Below are 18,865 nucleotides of genomic sequence, written 5' to 3'. Positions count from 1 at the left end.
CTGATGCCTTGTGTGTATCGGACGTAAATGTACCCAAAAGAAAGAGAAAAAGATATGTATTAACTTTGTAGCTTATTGTTGTTAACTTAAACATTTTTTTACAATCAAACTAATGAAAACAAAACAAACAAACACATCACAAATTCCAAAAAAAGAAAGAATCTCCCAAAATCTTACATGTCTTTACGCCTTTTGACTGCAGTTCCTGAGATCCACCAACAAAAGAGTCCTGTGGAGCTGGATTCACAGCGCTCTGGTGTAGAGCTGAGTCAGAGTTTGTTCTGCAGGAGACCAGCAGAGGTGAGAACATGTATAAACCCTAGGATTTATGACCCTTATTAGTTAATGAGAGAAACTGTTTACCTCCGCCAACTTGTGTCAGGAGGCGGTGACAGATATACCGAGCCATAAGGGCAGCTGTCAATGTGATTAAAGTTAAGGACGTCTCACATGCATACATCAACATTATAGAAATCGGTCACACATATGGTTGAAGTCAAAATTATTAGCTCACCGGTATTTTTTTTTTATATGTTTCCCAAATGATGTTTAACAGAGCAAAGAAATTTGCTGTGTTTCCTATAATATTATTTCTTCAAGAGAGAGTCAGATTTTTTTTTTGGTGCCTAGAATAAAAGGTGCTGGGCCCAATCATACACCCGGCACAGTGTGGTGCAAGGCGTGGCGCAATAGTCTTTTGCTAGTTTCAGCTAGGCGCAAGAGTCGTTTTGAGGCATTGCGCTACGCTGTTTAAATAGCAAATGTATTAGCGCTCATTTGTGCGCTCATAGGCGTTCTGGTCTAAAAAGGGAGGCGTTCTGAGGCGGACCGCTGGCGCATTGCTATTTTGAAAAACTATAATAGATTTTTCATTAGACCAAAACTAACCCGGTCTAAACTCCAGCGCAGAGTTGCGCCTCACTTACGCACTGCTTAATACGCACAAGAGAACAATAGGCAAATATCTTTACATATGAAAAAATTTAAATATTAAGGATATATATAGGATATAATAAGAATAGATATAGGATATAAATATAAAGGATTCAAATATTACAAAACATATTATTTTCTAGCCTACATAAATATGAAAAATCACTGCTTTTATGTCTTCTTCATCTCAGGAGGCTTTTTCAGTTCATTCATAACAATTTGCTTTTGTATAATGTTATTATTATTAGCAGGATTATTTATTATATCCATATTTATATTTGTTTTATTAAAAACAAGCTTAGATTTGCCCACCTGTCAGGTTTTAGACCATATGGGGCACAGCATGTGTTTTAGGATATAACTCAGGTTTTTGTGCACATTTTGTTATTATTGTTCATTTATTCGGTTGCTGGAAATTAGAACTGAAATTAGAAATAGTTTTGAAACAAATCTTTGCGCTTAACAAACAAAAGTATTTATTTATAGACTAATTGATGTCTGTGCGTAAAGGTTTCCCTATCCAAGAGCGAATGTGAAAGTGATCCATTATCTCTCATTCTCACGCAGTAGATGCTCTGTTTAACAGTTTTGTGTTAAAAAACTGTTAACTGTTTGCTAGTGAAATGCTAATTTTTTCCACTTAGACTTACTTTGCGTCCTGTAAATAGCGAATGCGCTCTTGGCACGACGCAGCTGACTCTTAAAGGGAATGGGAGATGAGACACTAATTTGTTTATTCTCAAAACACAGCTATAACTCATTAAGAAAATAAACTCAACCCTTTTAGACCATGCGCCACGGAGCAAAGCAGGTTTTCCCGTCCTTAAATTAGCAAAAACCCATTCTGACACGCCCTGAAAGGGTTTGCGCCCTGCGTTTTGCGCTCTGCACATGAACCGTCAAAATAGAGCCTGCTGTATTTAAGTTTTACACCCAGTGGTTGATCTAGGTATTGCATTCCTGGATCAAAACAAACACAAGCACAGGTTGCCAGATTGATGACCAACAGGAGCGAGTCTGACCATCTAAAGGATTATTTAAATCGTGTTCTAGAAGGAATATTATTGTATAGTATATTCATATATTCAGTATATTCATATTTTTAATATGCATTATTAAATCAAAAACCTTACCATTTCGTGACTGAGTGCATATTATGTGCGTCTGAATGGCTGTATATAAATTTGTGTCCTGTTTCGTCTGATGCGAACAGCCAAATTGCTTATCACTGCGACTCCCGTCATGTGTTGTGTTGTTAGGATACAGGGTTACAATGTAACCTGCTAATGTTTATATTCTACTATTTATATTATTTGCTGATTAATAACCACCTCATGTGAAACTCTAAATCTGCGTCTCATTTCGAAGTCTGCTACTGTCCACCGGAGGAAGCATTTTGGTCATGAATGAATGCTTTAAAAGCCTTTCAGAAAGACAGAATGAAATACGTGCAGTTTTGCCAACTATTTTTAATGAAAAGTCACTAAGCTCTGCTCGAAAAGTCGCTAAATGTCGTGAGGTTATGTCATACGTCAACATCATACGCTTAATATATGCATGTAAATTTAATTAATTAAATGTAGTGTTGTTTGGATATCAGTATATCAGTATAGATGTGTATTAGTGTAAATAATTTGTAAATATTGTAGTAAATAATGTTTAATAATTGCTGCCTACAACTTTCATTTTTGAGCACATGACAGTGATTTTTATCTTTATCATCAGTGGTTTTATCTAAACTACAAACTGTTATCCTAGTAGTTCTGCGTTATTTGACTGTTTGTAACTTCATAACTAACTCAAAAGACTAAAGACTGAATCTCTTTCTTGATTTTCTAATTTATAGGGGAATTACCCACCTTTGTCACACATGTTGCATGAGTTCAACCGTGCATACCGGTTGCAAAAAAAAAAAAAAAACGGTTACAGTAGCAAACATGTTGTGTTGTGCGGTAGGATGCCAGAAGCGAAAGTCCAAAAATAGAAATATTAAATCTTACCGTACACCACACTGCTTTTAATGCCAACCGAAGACGTCTTTGGCTAACAGCCATCAGAACAGCTGAATGGAGTGAGGACCTAATTAAAAATGCTGGACTCTGCAGTTCTCTTGTTATATCAGGTAAGTTCACGCTATGCTAAATCATACACATTACTTGTTTTTGATTGCAGCAATGATTTCAGCAAAAACTGTTAAAGGGTCACGAAACACCAAAACACATTTTTTGAGCTGTTGACAGTCGTATATGTGTCCCACACTGCTAAAAACACCATTAGGACACATATATTTCATTAAAAAGTGTAAATTGTTTTTTTTGTGTTATTTCAAGCTAATTCGTACTTCCGGTTTGAAACGAATTTTTGAAGCTGCGTCACGGCTATGATATAATAGCGTGTATTCCAGCGTACAGACTGGACGTCTGTGCCAGAGTGTGTCTTATTACGTCTTACAGTGTGCTGCATTAATGCAAGAGTAAGGCTTGGTTCAAACCAATCAGCGCGCTCTATTGTGCAACTTCATTAATATTCATTACTGTCACAGTGTTTAGACGACAGAGACGCCACGTTGTGTTGGCAAAACAAGCGTGAAGTGTTGCTTTTATAGTTTGCTGCAGTTAAGTTTTGTTTTCATTTTCTCTCTGTGAGAGCGCAGCTGGAGTCACGTGTGGATTAACAGTGTACGCGACGCTCGACAACAATAACTTACGTGTCTAAGGAGGATTATTGTTTACCTGAGAGCTGTTCTCATATGCAAATGCTGAGATCCGGATTCGCTTGTAGTCTCCTCTTAATACAGACGCGGCTCTTGCTGGTGATTGTCCCGTCTGATTTGGTAAGTGAGCGACCAGGGCTCTTTGTTTATTCAGTTTTTTCGTATCGAACTAAGTTAACTATTGCACTGAGCGTAAACATGTTAGCACCACAACCAAACTTTACCCTCGTGTAGGATTTTCACCGCATTTTGTGACCAGAATAACACACACAGCTTTCTGACGCTACCTGCCGAGTGCATCTAAGTTTCCGGGAAATGCTGAGTTTTTTCTGTCATTCGCCGTGCGGTATCAAACATTGCATGAAAAATACACGCTTAGAGCAGTTCCTCATCACCAAGCCTCTTTTCTTCCTCCGACACTCCCCCTAAACAAAGCTGGACACGCCCACTTTTCTGACTTTTTCCAAAGTAGAGGTGTGAAAACACCCTGCTGAAACGAGGGGGTTTCATGGCCCTTTAAATATAATGAATTAAACTGCGGACACTGAATGCCTAGAATGAAATGTAAAGAAGCAAGTTCACATACCCAGCCATACAAGAGCAGTTTGCTGTCAGAATGCAGTTATTTTGCTTGTTGATGATTAATTACCCAGGCCTTGTACAGTTCCTTCTTCTTTCCCTGTTTTTAGCTAGGTAGAACCTCGGTTTTTAGCACTACATAGTTTTGAATCTGGTAACCATTATTTCTTGCACATGACCACACAGAACCAAATCGTAGGCATCCAAAGACTTGTTTAACTTCTCTCTTGTAAAATCACTTGATCACGCTGGATGCTTGGCCATTTCATCTTATCCAATATGCATTGGGAGGGTCCTTTCGCAAATGCACCTGTCAGACGAACGCTGCTCACTTTAACGTTAATTTTGACGAATAAAAGTGCTTATTACTGGGTGACAAGCTCTTATAATACACTGAAAGCATTATGTAAATAATGTAAGTAACCAATATAATTTATCCCTAATACAACAACAAACTCTGTCCCGCATCGGATGTCATTCCCTTGCAGTAAATATTAGCGCTCCCAGTTTTTTTCCTGCAACCTCGCTGCGCGCGCATCCTGAATGTTTACAAACCGGTAATTCGCCTATAAAAAACTCCAGTAACACCAAAAAAAGTTGCAAGATTCGTCGTTTTTTTTTTTTTAAATGTGTCACTGGGGGGTGTGAAAACTCACTAAATATCCGCCTGTTAAGTCGTGATGTAAGGAATACTGTTTCCAGGTCCAAGCCACTACTAATTTGAATTAAGAAAATATTCGTTTATGTCTACTTATGTCGTTTTAGTCACACTTTAAAATGAATGTTATATAAAATCATGGTGTACACAACAGTCACCGGACTTCCTGCATCAGAAACACTAAAATTGTAATAATTTCTAAAAATGTATCACTTTCTGGCCATCTGATATTAGGCATGGATATATATATATATATATATATATATATATATATATATATATATGTATATATTGGGATCGTGATTTTAGAAAGTATTACAGCGCTTTAAAAATGTTTATTATTACTATTTAATGAGTCTCCCCATCCAGTTTGATAGAGCACTTGGACTCGGAAGTCGATTCGAATGACGTCACACTTAAGCAGATAGCCACAAAGTCGCTAAGTTGGCGACATTGAATATGTGGTTTTCCAACAAGGCAAATGCTGAAGTGCTGAAATATAATTGGCTGAAGTGGCAGTGGACAGGTTAAAAGAACCAAAACAAAGACAGCGTTCTGACATTTTCAAAGAAGAATATCTGACTTCAGCATTGTTTTTCAGATAAACAAGAATATTCACTTAGCATGTTTCTTAAATATCTGCAAACACATTATGGTATTTTTATGTTTTAGAAGAGTCAAAAACTTACATACAGCACCTTTAAGGTCAATATTATTAGCCCCCTATTTATTCGATTGTCTACAAAACAAACCATTGTTATATAATGATTTGCCTAATTATCCTAATTAAGCCTTTAAATTACACATACTAGTCAATATCTTTGAAAAATATCTAGAAAAATATTATGTACTATCGTCATGCCAAAGATAAAAGAAATCAGTTATTATAAATGAGTTATTACAACTACTATGTTTACAAATGTGTTGAAAGATAATCATCTTTCCGTTAAACAGCTATTGGGAAATAAATATACATGGGCGCTAATAAGTCTGACTTCAACTGTATACAAGTCCAGTAAAACAAAACTCTTTCCTGTAAAGGATATCTGACGTCCGTGCTTGTCCACAGAGAGAGGTCTACGATGTGGAGAAGCGATGCGATTCCGGTCACGATAGACGCGGTCCACCAAGCCATGGTGCCGGGACGTCCGATTGGTGTCTAAAACTGTCGTCTGCAAAAGAATTGAATTTGTGATCTCCTCTGTAAAACTGACTTTCCCAGTAAAAGTTGTTGCAGTGTTAGGCAAATTAAAGCATAACACAGGCTTCCAGGCTGAAGATGGACTAGCAGTATGAAAGCTTAGAGCAATGACGACCATTTTGTATATCCTTATGCTCGTGTTTCATTAATGAAGAGCAATGAGAAGGAAGAAAATGACATTTATGCAGATATATCTCTTTGTTACATTTACCTAATTCAGTAAAATGGAAATCGTCACTACTTAGGGTGACTGATAATTTTATGAATCTTTGCTTAATTCTTTGCTTTACAATGTGAACAGAGTCATTCCTACTATGCAGTGCATGTCCCCATTAGCAACTCCAAAGGGTATCCGGATAAATAATCCATATTTACATATGTCTGAAGGTTCTTGGATCATACAACTGAGTATAAAAGACTTTACTTTCAATACTACAACAACATTTAACACCAATTTATGTCCTGATATCAGAATAAATATACTGACATTTGTTATAGTATAGTATCTAGCATACATTCAACAATCCCCTTGCATTCATGTTTTTTAAGACATACCTTTTAAAAACTGCATACAAATATAATAGTAAGTGAAGTATGTGTATTTATGTATATTGTGTACTTGTTTATATATGTATGTACAGTGTGAATGTATAAACACATGTACTCCTGACAAAAGTCTTTTCATGAATCCCAGTTGAAAGGGGAACAAATAATAACTACACCTCTGGTTGATCATTTGGAAAAGTGGCAGTAGGTAGACATTTTAGATGAATCATCTGTTTAACTGCATCCCAATCATCACAAATACAGGAGAAAACGTTTTTAAACCCGCATGTACCCAAGATTCTCATAGAAATCGGTCAGGTTTTGTAAAGGAAAAGTCATGGTTTGGGGTTACATTTAGTATAAGGGTGTATGAGAGATCTGCAGAGTGGATGGCAACATCAGCAGCCTGAGGTATCAAGACATTTGTGCTGCCCATTACATTACAAACCACAGGAGAGGGCAAACTTTAGCAGGATAGCGCTCCTTCTCATACTTCAGCCTCCACATCAAAGTTCCTGAAAGCAAAGAAGGTCAAGGTGCTCCAGGATTGGCCAGCCCAGTCACCAGACATGAACATTATTAAGCATGTCTGGGGTGAGATGAAGATGTCTTGATGGTTGATCTTGATGGTCTCTGGGAGTCCTGTAAGAACGCTCTCTTTGCCATTCCAGATGACCTTATTAATAAGTGATTTGAGTCATTGCAGAGATGTATGGATGCAGTCCTCCAAGCTCATGGGAGTCATACACAATATTCATACTTTTTCCACTGCAGCATAACTTTATATTCAATACTGTACATTATTTCTGTTATATTTGGTAAAATAAGCGTAATCTTGAGGCTTTTGCCTTTCATAAACGCCACTTCGAATACCAAATGATCAACTAGAAGTCAAGTTATTATTTGTTGTTTTTAAAACGTTGATAGGAGACAAGACTTTTGTAAGGTAGTGTACGATGTGTTTATATATATGTGGTATATACACTATATTTTTTATATATGTGGTATTTATACACACTATGAACAGCAGCTACGCTAATTATTCTATTTATTCTTTATTTCCACCTGGGGATACTCATTCAGAGGCCCCCGGAGACTATGCAGTGCCACTGATGCGATCCAAGACCTGTGAAGAGATGATCCCAAGGTTCCACAATCCCGGACCAGGCCGTATCCTGAGCGGCTGCTGTGGTGGTCATGGAGGAGTAGAGAGCATGTGTCTGATTCCTGTGACACTCCAGGGACAGCAGAGTCTTTGTTGATATCAGGCGTTCTCCACCCTCCGGCACCTAGACTGCAGCTCTGCATAATACATTTGGCCATAGGAGAAATGGTCGTGCCTAACTGAGCCTGGTTTCTCTCAAGATTTTTATCCTTCACTTTTGCTAATTGGTGAAGTTTTTTTCTCGCCGCTGTCGCCACTGGCTTGCATGGTTTAAGACTTGTAGAGCTGCGCATCGCATCGTGTTGAGGCAACTTGGAGCTAAACTCTGCAGGACGCCCGCCCTCTAGGACCGAGTTTGGGCACCCCTGCCAATTCAATGTATTATCCCAAGCTAAAAGTGATCCAGCCGGACCCAAAGATAGGCTAAAAGGATTCAAAATTGGAAAAACCCAACTGTTTAATACCTTTAATAATAATCTGCTTTAGCTTTTAATAGAATTAAATCACAACCATATTATCATGTATTTGTTTAGCAAGCTGACCCCGCTGAAAAGGCACTGCATAAGAGGAATGACCAGTCTAATGCATATAAGCATATCTAGGATGTTTAGGAAACTGATTAGGTGATTTAAAAGGTAGTTCATCCAGAAAGTGACAGTATAAAGAGAGAATTTTCATACTTATAAAATTTCTAAGGTCTCACCTGAAAAGGAAGGTCAGTGTTGCTATTTCCAATCTGATTGACATTTGGCAGTGACCCTCCATAGCACTGAGCTCGATTCTGGCCTAGTTGCAAATACTGGGTCTTCTGTAACTGCAGCTGTGCAAAATAACAGTGTGTGAAAAGCAGCAGTGAATGACGCAATGAGCGCATGAATGAAATGTAAACCGGATACTCTGGAGGAATAACACTTTATCAAGTGAAGAATGGGAAAAGCAGACTAGTTAATAAAACGTAGCAGAACATGGGCATCAACATATGTGACCACACTAAAATAAGCTGAAGGTTAAACACCAGGAGACTAAACAAAAGCCTGGATTTACAATATGGTAAGAATGATGATTTGCTAACTTCCAAACATTTTATTTCAGTGATTACTTCTCAGGGTTTGTTTGTTTTCATTTAAGTCATCGCAAAAGAAAGATAGAAATAAAGTTTCCTTTGTAAATTTCATTTACTGACACTGACCAAGGATTGGTATAAAATATTTTTAGCTTAAACTGAATTGACAGTGACCATTGTATTTTTTTACAGTATACACTCACCGGTCACTTTATTAGGTACACCTTACTAATACCAGGTTGAACCCCCTTTTGCCTTCAGAACTGCCTTAATCCTTCATGGCATAGATTCAACAAAGTATTGAAAATTTTGCTCAGAGATTTTGGTCTGTATTAATATGATAGCATCACGCAGTTGCTGCAGATTTGTCGGCTGCACATTCATGATGCAAATCTCCCATTCCACCACATCCCAATGGTGCTCAATTGGATTGAGATCTGGTGCCTGTGGAGGCCATTTGACTACAGTGAACTCATTGTCATGTTCAAGAAACCAGTCTGAGATGATTCACGCTTCATAACATAGCGTGCTATCTTGCTGGAAGTAGCAATCAGAAGATGGGTACACTGGGGTCATAAAGGGGTGTACATGGTCAGCAACAATACTAAGGTAGGCTGTGGTGTTTACATGATGCTCAATTGGTACTAATGGGCAAGAAAATATCCCCTACACCATTACACCACCACAACCAGCCTGAACCATTGATAGGATTCATGCTTTCATGATGTTGATCGCAAATTCTGACCCTACCCTCCAAATCTTGCAGCAGAAATCGAGATTCATCAGACCAGGCAACGTTTTTCCAATCTTCTATTGTCCAATTGATATATTGTATATTCTAATTGATATTATTCTATTGTATATTGATATTTTCTCTTTTTCTGACCATTCTCTGTAAACCCTAGAGATGGTTGTGCGTGAAAATCCCAGTAGATCAGCAGTTTCTGAAATACTCAGACCAGCTCGTCTATAAAAAAAAGAGCTTCACGATTTTCTTCTAGCCTCTCTTGAAAATACATCAGCCTAATTAGTACAGCAAAAGTCAGTAAGGTACTTGAAAAATGTGGAGAAAAAATATTAAAAAGCCTTTACTGACATGGCTATTTCTTAAAACTGCACATACACGTTTTGATAACACTTCACCAGGGTAACCTGATGTAGCCGCAGTTTTAAGGAACAGCCATGTCAATAAAGGCTTTTTATTATATTTTCCACATTTTTGAGTGCCTTGGACTGATTTTGATGTTTATTCTGATGCTTACACAAAGATCATCGACACATTATTTAAGCTACCCCTGATAACTTTTTGATTGATTTTGGATTTTTATACACAGCCTAATTTGTATTAAAATTAACTTTAATAGGCTGCTTTTGGTGCTTTAGACCTTTTCAATGGTTATTTTTTTTTCTCAAGAATAAGGTTCAAATTTAGAATAAAAGTTAGGCTACTTGTAAAATAGATTTTTCTTTTTAGAAATTGGTCAATAGTGAAAGTTGACTTCACTTTGATGGGTTTTTTCCACAATTTATGAGGATATAGCAGTCAAAATAGGTCAACTGAGAATATAGTGGGCTCTTTCGAACCCCCCGAATCCCCCCGTGGCTACAGGCCTGATATAAATGATATGATATATTGATTAATAATGAGATATATTAAATTAAAATGTGATACATTGAATGATAATATGATATATTTGATAATATATATTATTTATAATTTTATTTAAATTTTATATGCATAATATATCTCTTTTTTTTACTACAACTACTGTTTACTGTTTTTTTTTATTATATATGAATGTTATTTTATTTTTATGTAAACTTTACAACTGCTTTGGCAATACATTTGTAACATTTGTCATGCCAAAAAAAGCAATTATTGAATTGAATTGAGAGAGAGAGAGAGAGAGAGAGAGAGAGAGAGAGAGAGAGAGAGAGAGAGAGAGAGAGAGAGAGTGTGTTTATTACATTTAGCATACTTGTTTTACCCAACAGCTTTTACAAAGACACTACAGGAATAACATTTTAATCCAAACAAACACAAGATGTCTAATCCAGAAATAATAAACCTCTGCAACAGAATGCACATGTGCAATCAGACTGGTAACTCAATCCCCACAGACACTAGCCCAGTTCTCCTCAATATGATACTATTTCATGAAATGTGGCGGGTACAGAAAACACTAACAAGAAATAATAGAGCTGAAACCAATCGCACTCCATTGAAGGCCAGAGCAGGTGCAGATGTGTGTGACATCTGTCTGACCACTGCCAGCATCTCCTCAGCATCTCTGACTGAGATTAAAGCTAGTCTACATCCGTGAAGCTCAACCACCGACACATCATTATCGTCCTATATGTCACGACAGTGCGACAATAATGCTCTTAAATCAAACACAGGCGATATCCTACATAGCAGTTGTATTATGATAAGGTTTAGCCGCGACACACACCAACACACACACGTACCCGTGCAGCTCGCGTGATGCTCAGGTCTTTCATGACCTCCTCAAACGCCGCGGTCTCCTCCGCCTGCTTCTGGTTGTGCAGGGCGATTTTCTCGCTGAATTTTCGCGGATTGTTTGAGGACGCCATCTTCCGTTCTTCTCCAAAACACAGAGCGTTGCGTGAGACGCGTTGCGCGCGGCTGCGGCGGCGGCGTCATCATCATCACGGGAAGAGTTGTGGGCATTGGAGTCCAGTCCACTGCAAGAGCGCCCATTGATAAAACACTCTGGTGTTTTTATTAAATGTCTTCATAGAAGATGAAACACCTGTCTAAAAGTCTAAAAACCTGCTAGACGCTGTACAGGCAGCCTAACATAAATATAAATAAGCTAGAGAATTTCTAACTGGCGTCCAGGGAGAGCCAGGTCAAAGAGCGTGCTATTATAAGGGGCCCGTGGGAATATCTGGAGAGAAAAGCCTTAAAGAAACAAACAACAAAGATTTTAAAATAATAATAATAATAATAATAATAATAATAATAATAATAAATAAAAAGAAATAAAAAAGTAAAACTTACAAACATGAGGTTTTAAAAGACAAAATTCTTACTTAATTGTGATATTAAAAAATTACTGTGTTTTTTATTATATGTGCATGCTATTTTTTATGTACACTTTAGAAATGCTTTGGCAATAAATTTGTAACATTTGTCATGCCAATAAAGCAATTATTGAATCCAATTGAATTAATTTGAATTGAGAGAGAGACATGCACACACATCTAGATAATTATAATTTAATCACTGTAAATATACTGATTATTATTTTTTTACGTTTTTATCCTAAAATGTTGATTGTTAAAAGTACAGTTTATTCTGATCTATTATTATTTTTCTTGTTATAAATAAATAACATGATATGAATGATATAATATATTGGATATTATGATGTATTATTTAGAATTTAATTAAATTATTATATGCATAATATATCTCTCTTTTTTTGACTACTACTATTGTTTACTGTGTTTTTATAATATATGTACGTTCTTTTATTTTTATTTTATGAGAAACAAACGTTAAGGAAACAAACAAAAAAAGATTTAAAAAATTATAATAATAAACAGAAATAAAAAAGTAAAACCTACAAACATAAGATTTAAAAAAAAAAAAACTACTGTAAATTCTTATTTAATTGTGATGTTGAAATTTTAAAAGCAAATAATACATATATGGCAATATAATTTTATTCAAATAAATGTATGCACATATTAATATTACGGTACTATAAAGATGAGAAAAATGATGGATAGACACTATCCATCTGGAAATATTTTCCAGGTAATAAGGACAGGTGACAAAAGAAAGTGCAATTATAAGGGGCCCATGGGAAAGTCTGGAGTGAAAAACAGTAAACAAAAACAACCACATCAACAACAATATTAGTAATAATAATAATAAAAACAGTAAAAAAAAAAAAAAAAAAAAGTAAAAAAAAAACAGACCTGTAGCCAAGGGGGTTAGGGTGGTTCGAAAGACCCATAATGACAAAGTAAAGAATTTAGCTGCTGTACAAGCCAATTTGTCCCATTTCTAACAGTATGCCATGATTGTGCAAATAACCGAAAAAGAAAGCTTTAAGACAAATGTAATTTTTAATTATGGACTGAATTAAGTTCAGACTGAGCAAATGAGCTGGCCAGTTAGTTATTTGCTTATAGGCTACAGTTTTCCCATTTAAAACAAGTTTTAAAAGATTCCTAAAAACTCATTTTTTTTTAAAAGAATGGATGATAATATATTTGTTTTTTTTAAAACAATTTCAGGCGATGTAGTGGCGCAATAGGTAGTGCTGTCGCCTCACAGCAAGAAGGTTGCTGGTTTGAGCCTCGCTTGGGTCAGTTGGCATTTCTGTGGAGTTTGCATGTTCACCCCGTGTTAGCGTTTCCTCCGGGTGCTTCAGTTTCCCTCACAAGTCCAAAGACATGCGGTACAGGTGAATTTGGTAAGCTAAAAACTATCCATAGTGTATGTGTTTGAATGAGAGTGTATGGGTGTTTCCCAGTGATGGGTTGCAGCTAGAAGAGCATTGGCTGAATAAAACATATGCTGGATAAGTTGGCAGTTCATTCTGCTGTGGTGACCCCTGATTAATAAAGGGAATAAGCCGAAAAGAAAATGAATGAATAAAAACAATTTTCATATTTCTTTGTTCAACATTTATTTTTTTATGAAAAATTCTACGCTTATAACATTATTTATAAAACTGTAATAACCTACAGTTTACATGCACATTTGTAAACTAACACTTTGTGGTAAAATAGTATAGTTAGCACTTTGACAAAAATGTAGAGAATACTTTTGTTGCATCAAAAAGTGTGGTTATTATAATCACCATACGACAAGCTAATCTGGCAAAAATTAATGTTTAAAATGTCACTAAAACGCAGTATTTGATCCTCGTAATTTAATAGAAAACAAGCCGAATATCTACAAAAATGTCCACTTTTTGAGGAAAAAAACCCCCCACCCCTATTCAACAGGCTGGCTATGGGCCTGAAAACAACAACAAAAAGTAAAAAAAAACAATGAAAAAAAAACAATACAGTTTATAAGACAAAATCAGAAAGACAAAAAAAAAATAAATAAATGCATGGAAATATTATTTATTCATTTTCTTGTCGACTTAGTCCCTTTATTAAATCCGTAATTAATGAACCGCTAACTTATCCAGCACATATTTACGCAGTGGATGCCCTTCCAGCCGCAACCCATCTCTGGGAAACATCCACACACACTCATACACTACGGACAATTTAGCCTACCCAAATCACCTTTATCGCATGTTTTTTATACTGTGGGGGAAACCGGAGGAAACCAACGCGAATGCAGGGAGAACATGCAAACTCCACACAGAAACGCCAACTGAGCCGAAGATCGAACCAGCGACCTTCTTGCTGTGAGGCGACAGCACTACCTACTGCGCCACTGCATTGCCGGAAATATTATTCATTAGCACTAGAAATAATACAAGTATTTTTCAGACAATATTTTGGACCAGTTCATATTTTAAAAAGTTCTGCAGCCATCTGATTATGACCTCGAGCTGAAACAAACTCGGTTTCTGCAGCAGGACAATGACTTAAAGCACACCAGCAAGTCCACCTCTCACTGGCTGAAGAAAAACAAATTGAACACTTAAGGCTGGTTTATACCTCTGGATCAAGCGGAGGCCGTGACCCACGACTCATGCCTTGCGCGTAGTCATGCATTTATACTTCTACGTGCGGTTTGTGTTGCTCTGCAATAACATTTCAGAAACGCTAGATGACAGTAGGTCATGTTACTCTGTATCGAATTTCTTCACCGGTGTTTTGTTGCATCCACCCTGATCTCACGAGAAAACGTTAAGTATTTTTCGTTTTGCCAGTTTAGTGGCTAATTCGTACAAATTCGTACGAGTTGAGTCGTACGAAATTGTACGATTTTAAAAAGGAGGCGTGGCACCTAACCCCACCCCTAACCCTAACCGTCATTGGGGGATAAGCAAATCGTACTAAATGATCCCCCCTCCCTTTCTGAAAAGAAATCAGTAAGGGTGGGCAGCACATTGGCTCAGTGGTTAGCACTGTTGCCTTACAGCAGGGGTCACCAATCTCGGTCTTGGAGGGTCGGTGTCCCTGCAGGATTAGCTCCAACTTGCCTAAACACACCTGCCTGGATGTTTCAAGTATACCAAGTAATACCTTGATTAGCTTGTTCAGGTGTGTCTCTAAAATCTGCAGAACACCAACCACTGCCTTACAGCGAGAGGGTCACTGGTTCGAGTCCTGGGTGGAATTTCAATTGGCATTTCTGTGTGGAATTGGCATGTTTTCCCCATTTTCAAGTGGGTTTCCTCCAGGTGCTCCAGTTTCCAAAGGCATGCAGTGTAGTTACATTGAATAAGCTAAATTGGCTCTGGTGTGTGAATGTATGAGTATGTATGGGTGTTTCCCAGTACTATGTTGCAGCTGGGATGGCATCCGCTGCGTAAAATATATGTCGGAGTAGTTGGCGGTTCATTCCGCTGTGACGACCTCAGATAAAATAGAGACCAAAAGCCAAAGAAAAACGAAGGAGTGAATCAGTAAGCGGGCAATCACTTTTTCACACCACTGTGTGAATTTATACACACACACTCACTGCAAGTAAAGCATCTTTGTAATTGTTCACCACTGATAACAAGAGAATATGTTTGTATTTTTTATTTAGAACACATTATAATGGACACAACATTGATAAAAACATGAACACAAACAATATTTTGCACATGGAAGACACACATTTAAAAGTATTACCCATACAAGTACATTCAGGTTTTCATAAACGGTAGCACAAATTACAAAATGCAGGTAAGTTATACATCAAAATCAGATGGGAATTTGTGGAACGAGAACAACTAAATGTTTAATAAATTGTATGTCATGAATTCATTTAAACAGAGTTTACTTGGAAAACAGATAATTCCTAAAAGAAATAAAAGCTGCATGGGTTGAAAGCATCAGGCATCGGTTGTTACGTTTCGAAAGAACCATACAACACATTTACAATATGTGCTTTAAACAGGTTAAGGCTGATCTGTGACAAGTCAAATATAAGAGCAAAGGCCATTTGTTCATGTGTGAAGGCCCAGCTGGACTCCCCAAATGCATCACCAGATGTGCTCCATCTTTAATCAGCTAAGGCTAATAATAGTCATTTACTATGTTAGAAAATCTAAAATATAAAGCGGGAGAAAGGTCAAATCCAGCAAGTCGTTACTTTAAAAATGTACCAAAACATTAGGTAGTTTCTCGAATGTTGTAATATTTTTAAAATCACATCCATGTTCTTAAATGAAAACATGCCAGAGCAATATTATGACAAAAATGTTGCCATGGATCAATCACTGATGCGTGTCATGAAATGTGCTTAGTTAGTTTGTTAAGATAAAAAAAGTAAAAAAAAAAATAAATAAAAATTAATAATAATAATTATATATATATATATATATATATATATATATATATATATATATATATATATATATATATATATATATATATATATATATATATATATATATAAGTATTTACCCAGAGAATAGCACTGGATATTCATTGGTTTGAGGCCTTGAAGATTAACCTAGAATTCTGTTATGTGAATTTTCATAACGGCTTGTCATAGATTCAAACAATCTTGAAATCATTTGAGAATTAAAAATAAATAAATAAATTACAAAAAAAAAAAGGTCAAAACAAAAGTGCAGGTCTAACTTTTTAAATGAAACTGTTGTGAACATCCACATTCAAAGCTGCAGGGCTGGCACATGCTTTTAGAATACTCAAAGACTATATGTAATGTGTATTTATACAGCGCATTTATCGTTTATGACCATACACCCAAAGCGCTTTACAATCATGAGGGTGAGGGGTCTCTATGAGCACCGGTGTGCAGCATCCACTTGGATGATGTGACTGCAGCCACAGGACAACAGCGCCAGTGCACTCACACCAGCTATTGGTGTAGGTCAGACAATAGCCCCTTTCACACATACAGACCTTTCCGGAAAATTGCCGGCAATTTTCCGGAAACGTTGTATGTGTGAACAGGTCCTTTTTGAAAATACCGGTAAATTCGTTCTGGCTATTTTCCGGAAAGAGAAGTTGTAACATTACCGGCAATTTGCCGGAATGCTGCGCTGTGTGAATGCAGAGGGAAGATTCCCAGAATAAGCGCGTGCACGTCTAGAACGTGCTGACGTGAGACGTCTGCTTTAGCCAATCACAACAGTCAGATGCATTTACGTCCGCGCGGTTTGTGAGAATAAAAGCCTTTGAATATTTTTCCAGACACATTTAGCTGCTAGAAGTTAGTCAGATCATGTTCATATGTTCTTCTTAATGCCAACTGTGTAAATAATCATCGATGAGATGCTTATGATAAGCCGTTGTTTGTTTACCTTCAAGCTTTGCGTGTGGTTGTGAAACAGCCTTTGAGCGCCTTTACACGCACATATTATGAACATCTCGACATGCGAAAGTGATCCAGCGAAAGTTGTTCACAATATTGATCATCCACAGAGTTTTTAATTTAGTCAAATGTTTACAAATACAAGCGCAGCCGTTTAAAGCTCATTTGTGGTGAATGATGTCAGAATTTACCGGTATTTTGGAATGGATGTGTGAATGCTCTTTTCCGGAAAATTTCCGTAACGTCCTCGCCTGTGTGAACAGCGCTTTTTTCAATATACCGGTAAAGTCTTTCCGGAAATTGTCCAGAAATTTACCGGTATCACTGTGTGAAAGGGGCTAATGATACAGCCAATTCGGTGAATGGGGATGATTGGGAAGCCACGATGGAGAAAATTTGGCCAGGACATCAGGGTTACACCTCTAAGAGAAGTGCCATTGGATTTTTAATAACCACAAAGTGTCAGGACCTCGGTTTAACATCACGCTGACAGTATAGCATCCCCCTTCATTGTACTGGGGCATTAGGACTCACAAAGACTGCAGGTTGAGCCTCACCTCATGGCCTCACTAACACCACTTCCAACAGCAACATAGTTTTTCCATGTGGTCTCCCATCCAGGCACTGACCAGGCTCGGCCCTGCTTAGCTTGGCTACAGGGTGATATGGTTGTGGGCTACAGGGTGATATGGTTGTGGCACTAAAGGGTGCACACGACGTGTCGCTCGTATAGTTTTGAATGAGGAAAAGTGTAACAGCCAATATGGCGAATGAAGCTCCCCCTTCTAGTACAAGAGCCAATCAGCGATCTCTATAGACTATTGATCTTCCGCAGGATGGGCCCAAACCAGATGTGAATTTCTGACAATTTCTTGAGACAGTCCTCGCTGCAGCCTGCAGCTTAATGATGTAGTTGACCAGGTCCGCTATGTAGTTGACGATCGCCTACACCTCCCCTTAGTCTAAACCCAACCGTCAAAGTAGCATGGGTGTTAACTTAGTGGGCGGTACAAGGTCCGCTATAAAGTTGACGATCGCCTACACCTCCTCCTACCCTAAAACCAACCGTTACAGTAGCATGTGTGTTACCTTAGTAAGTGGTACAAAGTCCGCTACGTAGTTGACAATCACCTATGTCAGGGTGTCCAAACTCGACCCTGGAGGGCCGGTGTCCTGCAGATTTTAGCTCTAACTTGCTTTAACACACCTGCAAGGATGTTTCTAGACTGCCTAGTAAGAGCTTGAATAGCTAGCCCAGGTGTTTCTGATTGGGGTTGAAACTAAACTTCGCAGGACATCAGCACACCAGGACTCTGGAGTGTCTGGAGTCTGGACATCCCTGGCCTATGTCATCAAGCTGCAGGCTGCAACGATCACATCTTGATTTACTTGGTAAGCAATTTTGAAGAATTTGATGATTCCGCATTCAAACAGAATTATCGAACATACTGGCCGAGAGGCGTTTCAAAGATGGTCGCCAAGTGAAATGGTTTGCCTTAAAGGGACTTTGGTATACTGTAGGAGAAATAGGCATCTGCCTAGTGCGGCAAGACAGATAAAGCAGCAA

General features: G+C 37.6%; 1 protein-coding gene across 1 annotated transcript in view; it reads right to left on the bottom strand.

Moving 5' to 3' along the window:
- Positions 1–11,553, bottom strand: part of crtc1b (CREB regulated transcription coactivator 1b) — a 31,290-nt gene extending 19,737 nt beyond the window's left edge. Inside the window, 5 exon segments of the mRNA NM_001365302.1 lie at positions 178–281; positions 364–425; positions 5,930–6,055; positions 8,499–8,615; positions 11,328–11,553. Of these exon segments, the coding sequence (NP_001352231.1) occupies positions 178–281; positions 364–425; positions 5,930–6,055; positions 8,499–8,615; positions 11,328–11,453 (535 nt within the window). The 5' untranslated portion in view covers positions 11,454–11,553.
- Positions 11,554–18,865: the final 7,312 nt, after the last annotated feature.

Source organism: Danio rerio, chromosome 11 (assembly GCF_049306965.1).
Source record: "Danio rerio strain Tuebingen ecotype United States chromosome 11, GRCz12tu, whole genome shotgun sequence".
In the NCBI taxonomy this organism is placed as follows: domain Eukaryota; kingdom Metazoa; phylum Chordata; class Actinopteri; order Cypriniformes; family Danionidae; genus Danio; species Danio rerio.
This window is presented reverse-complemented; position numbering and strand designations above follow the sequence as displayed.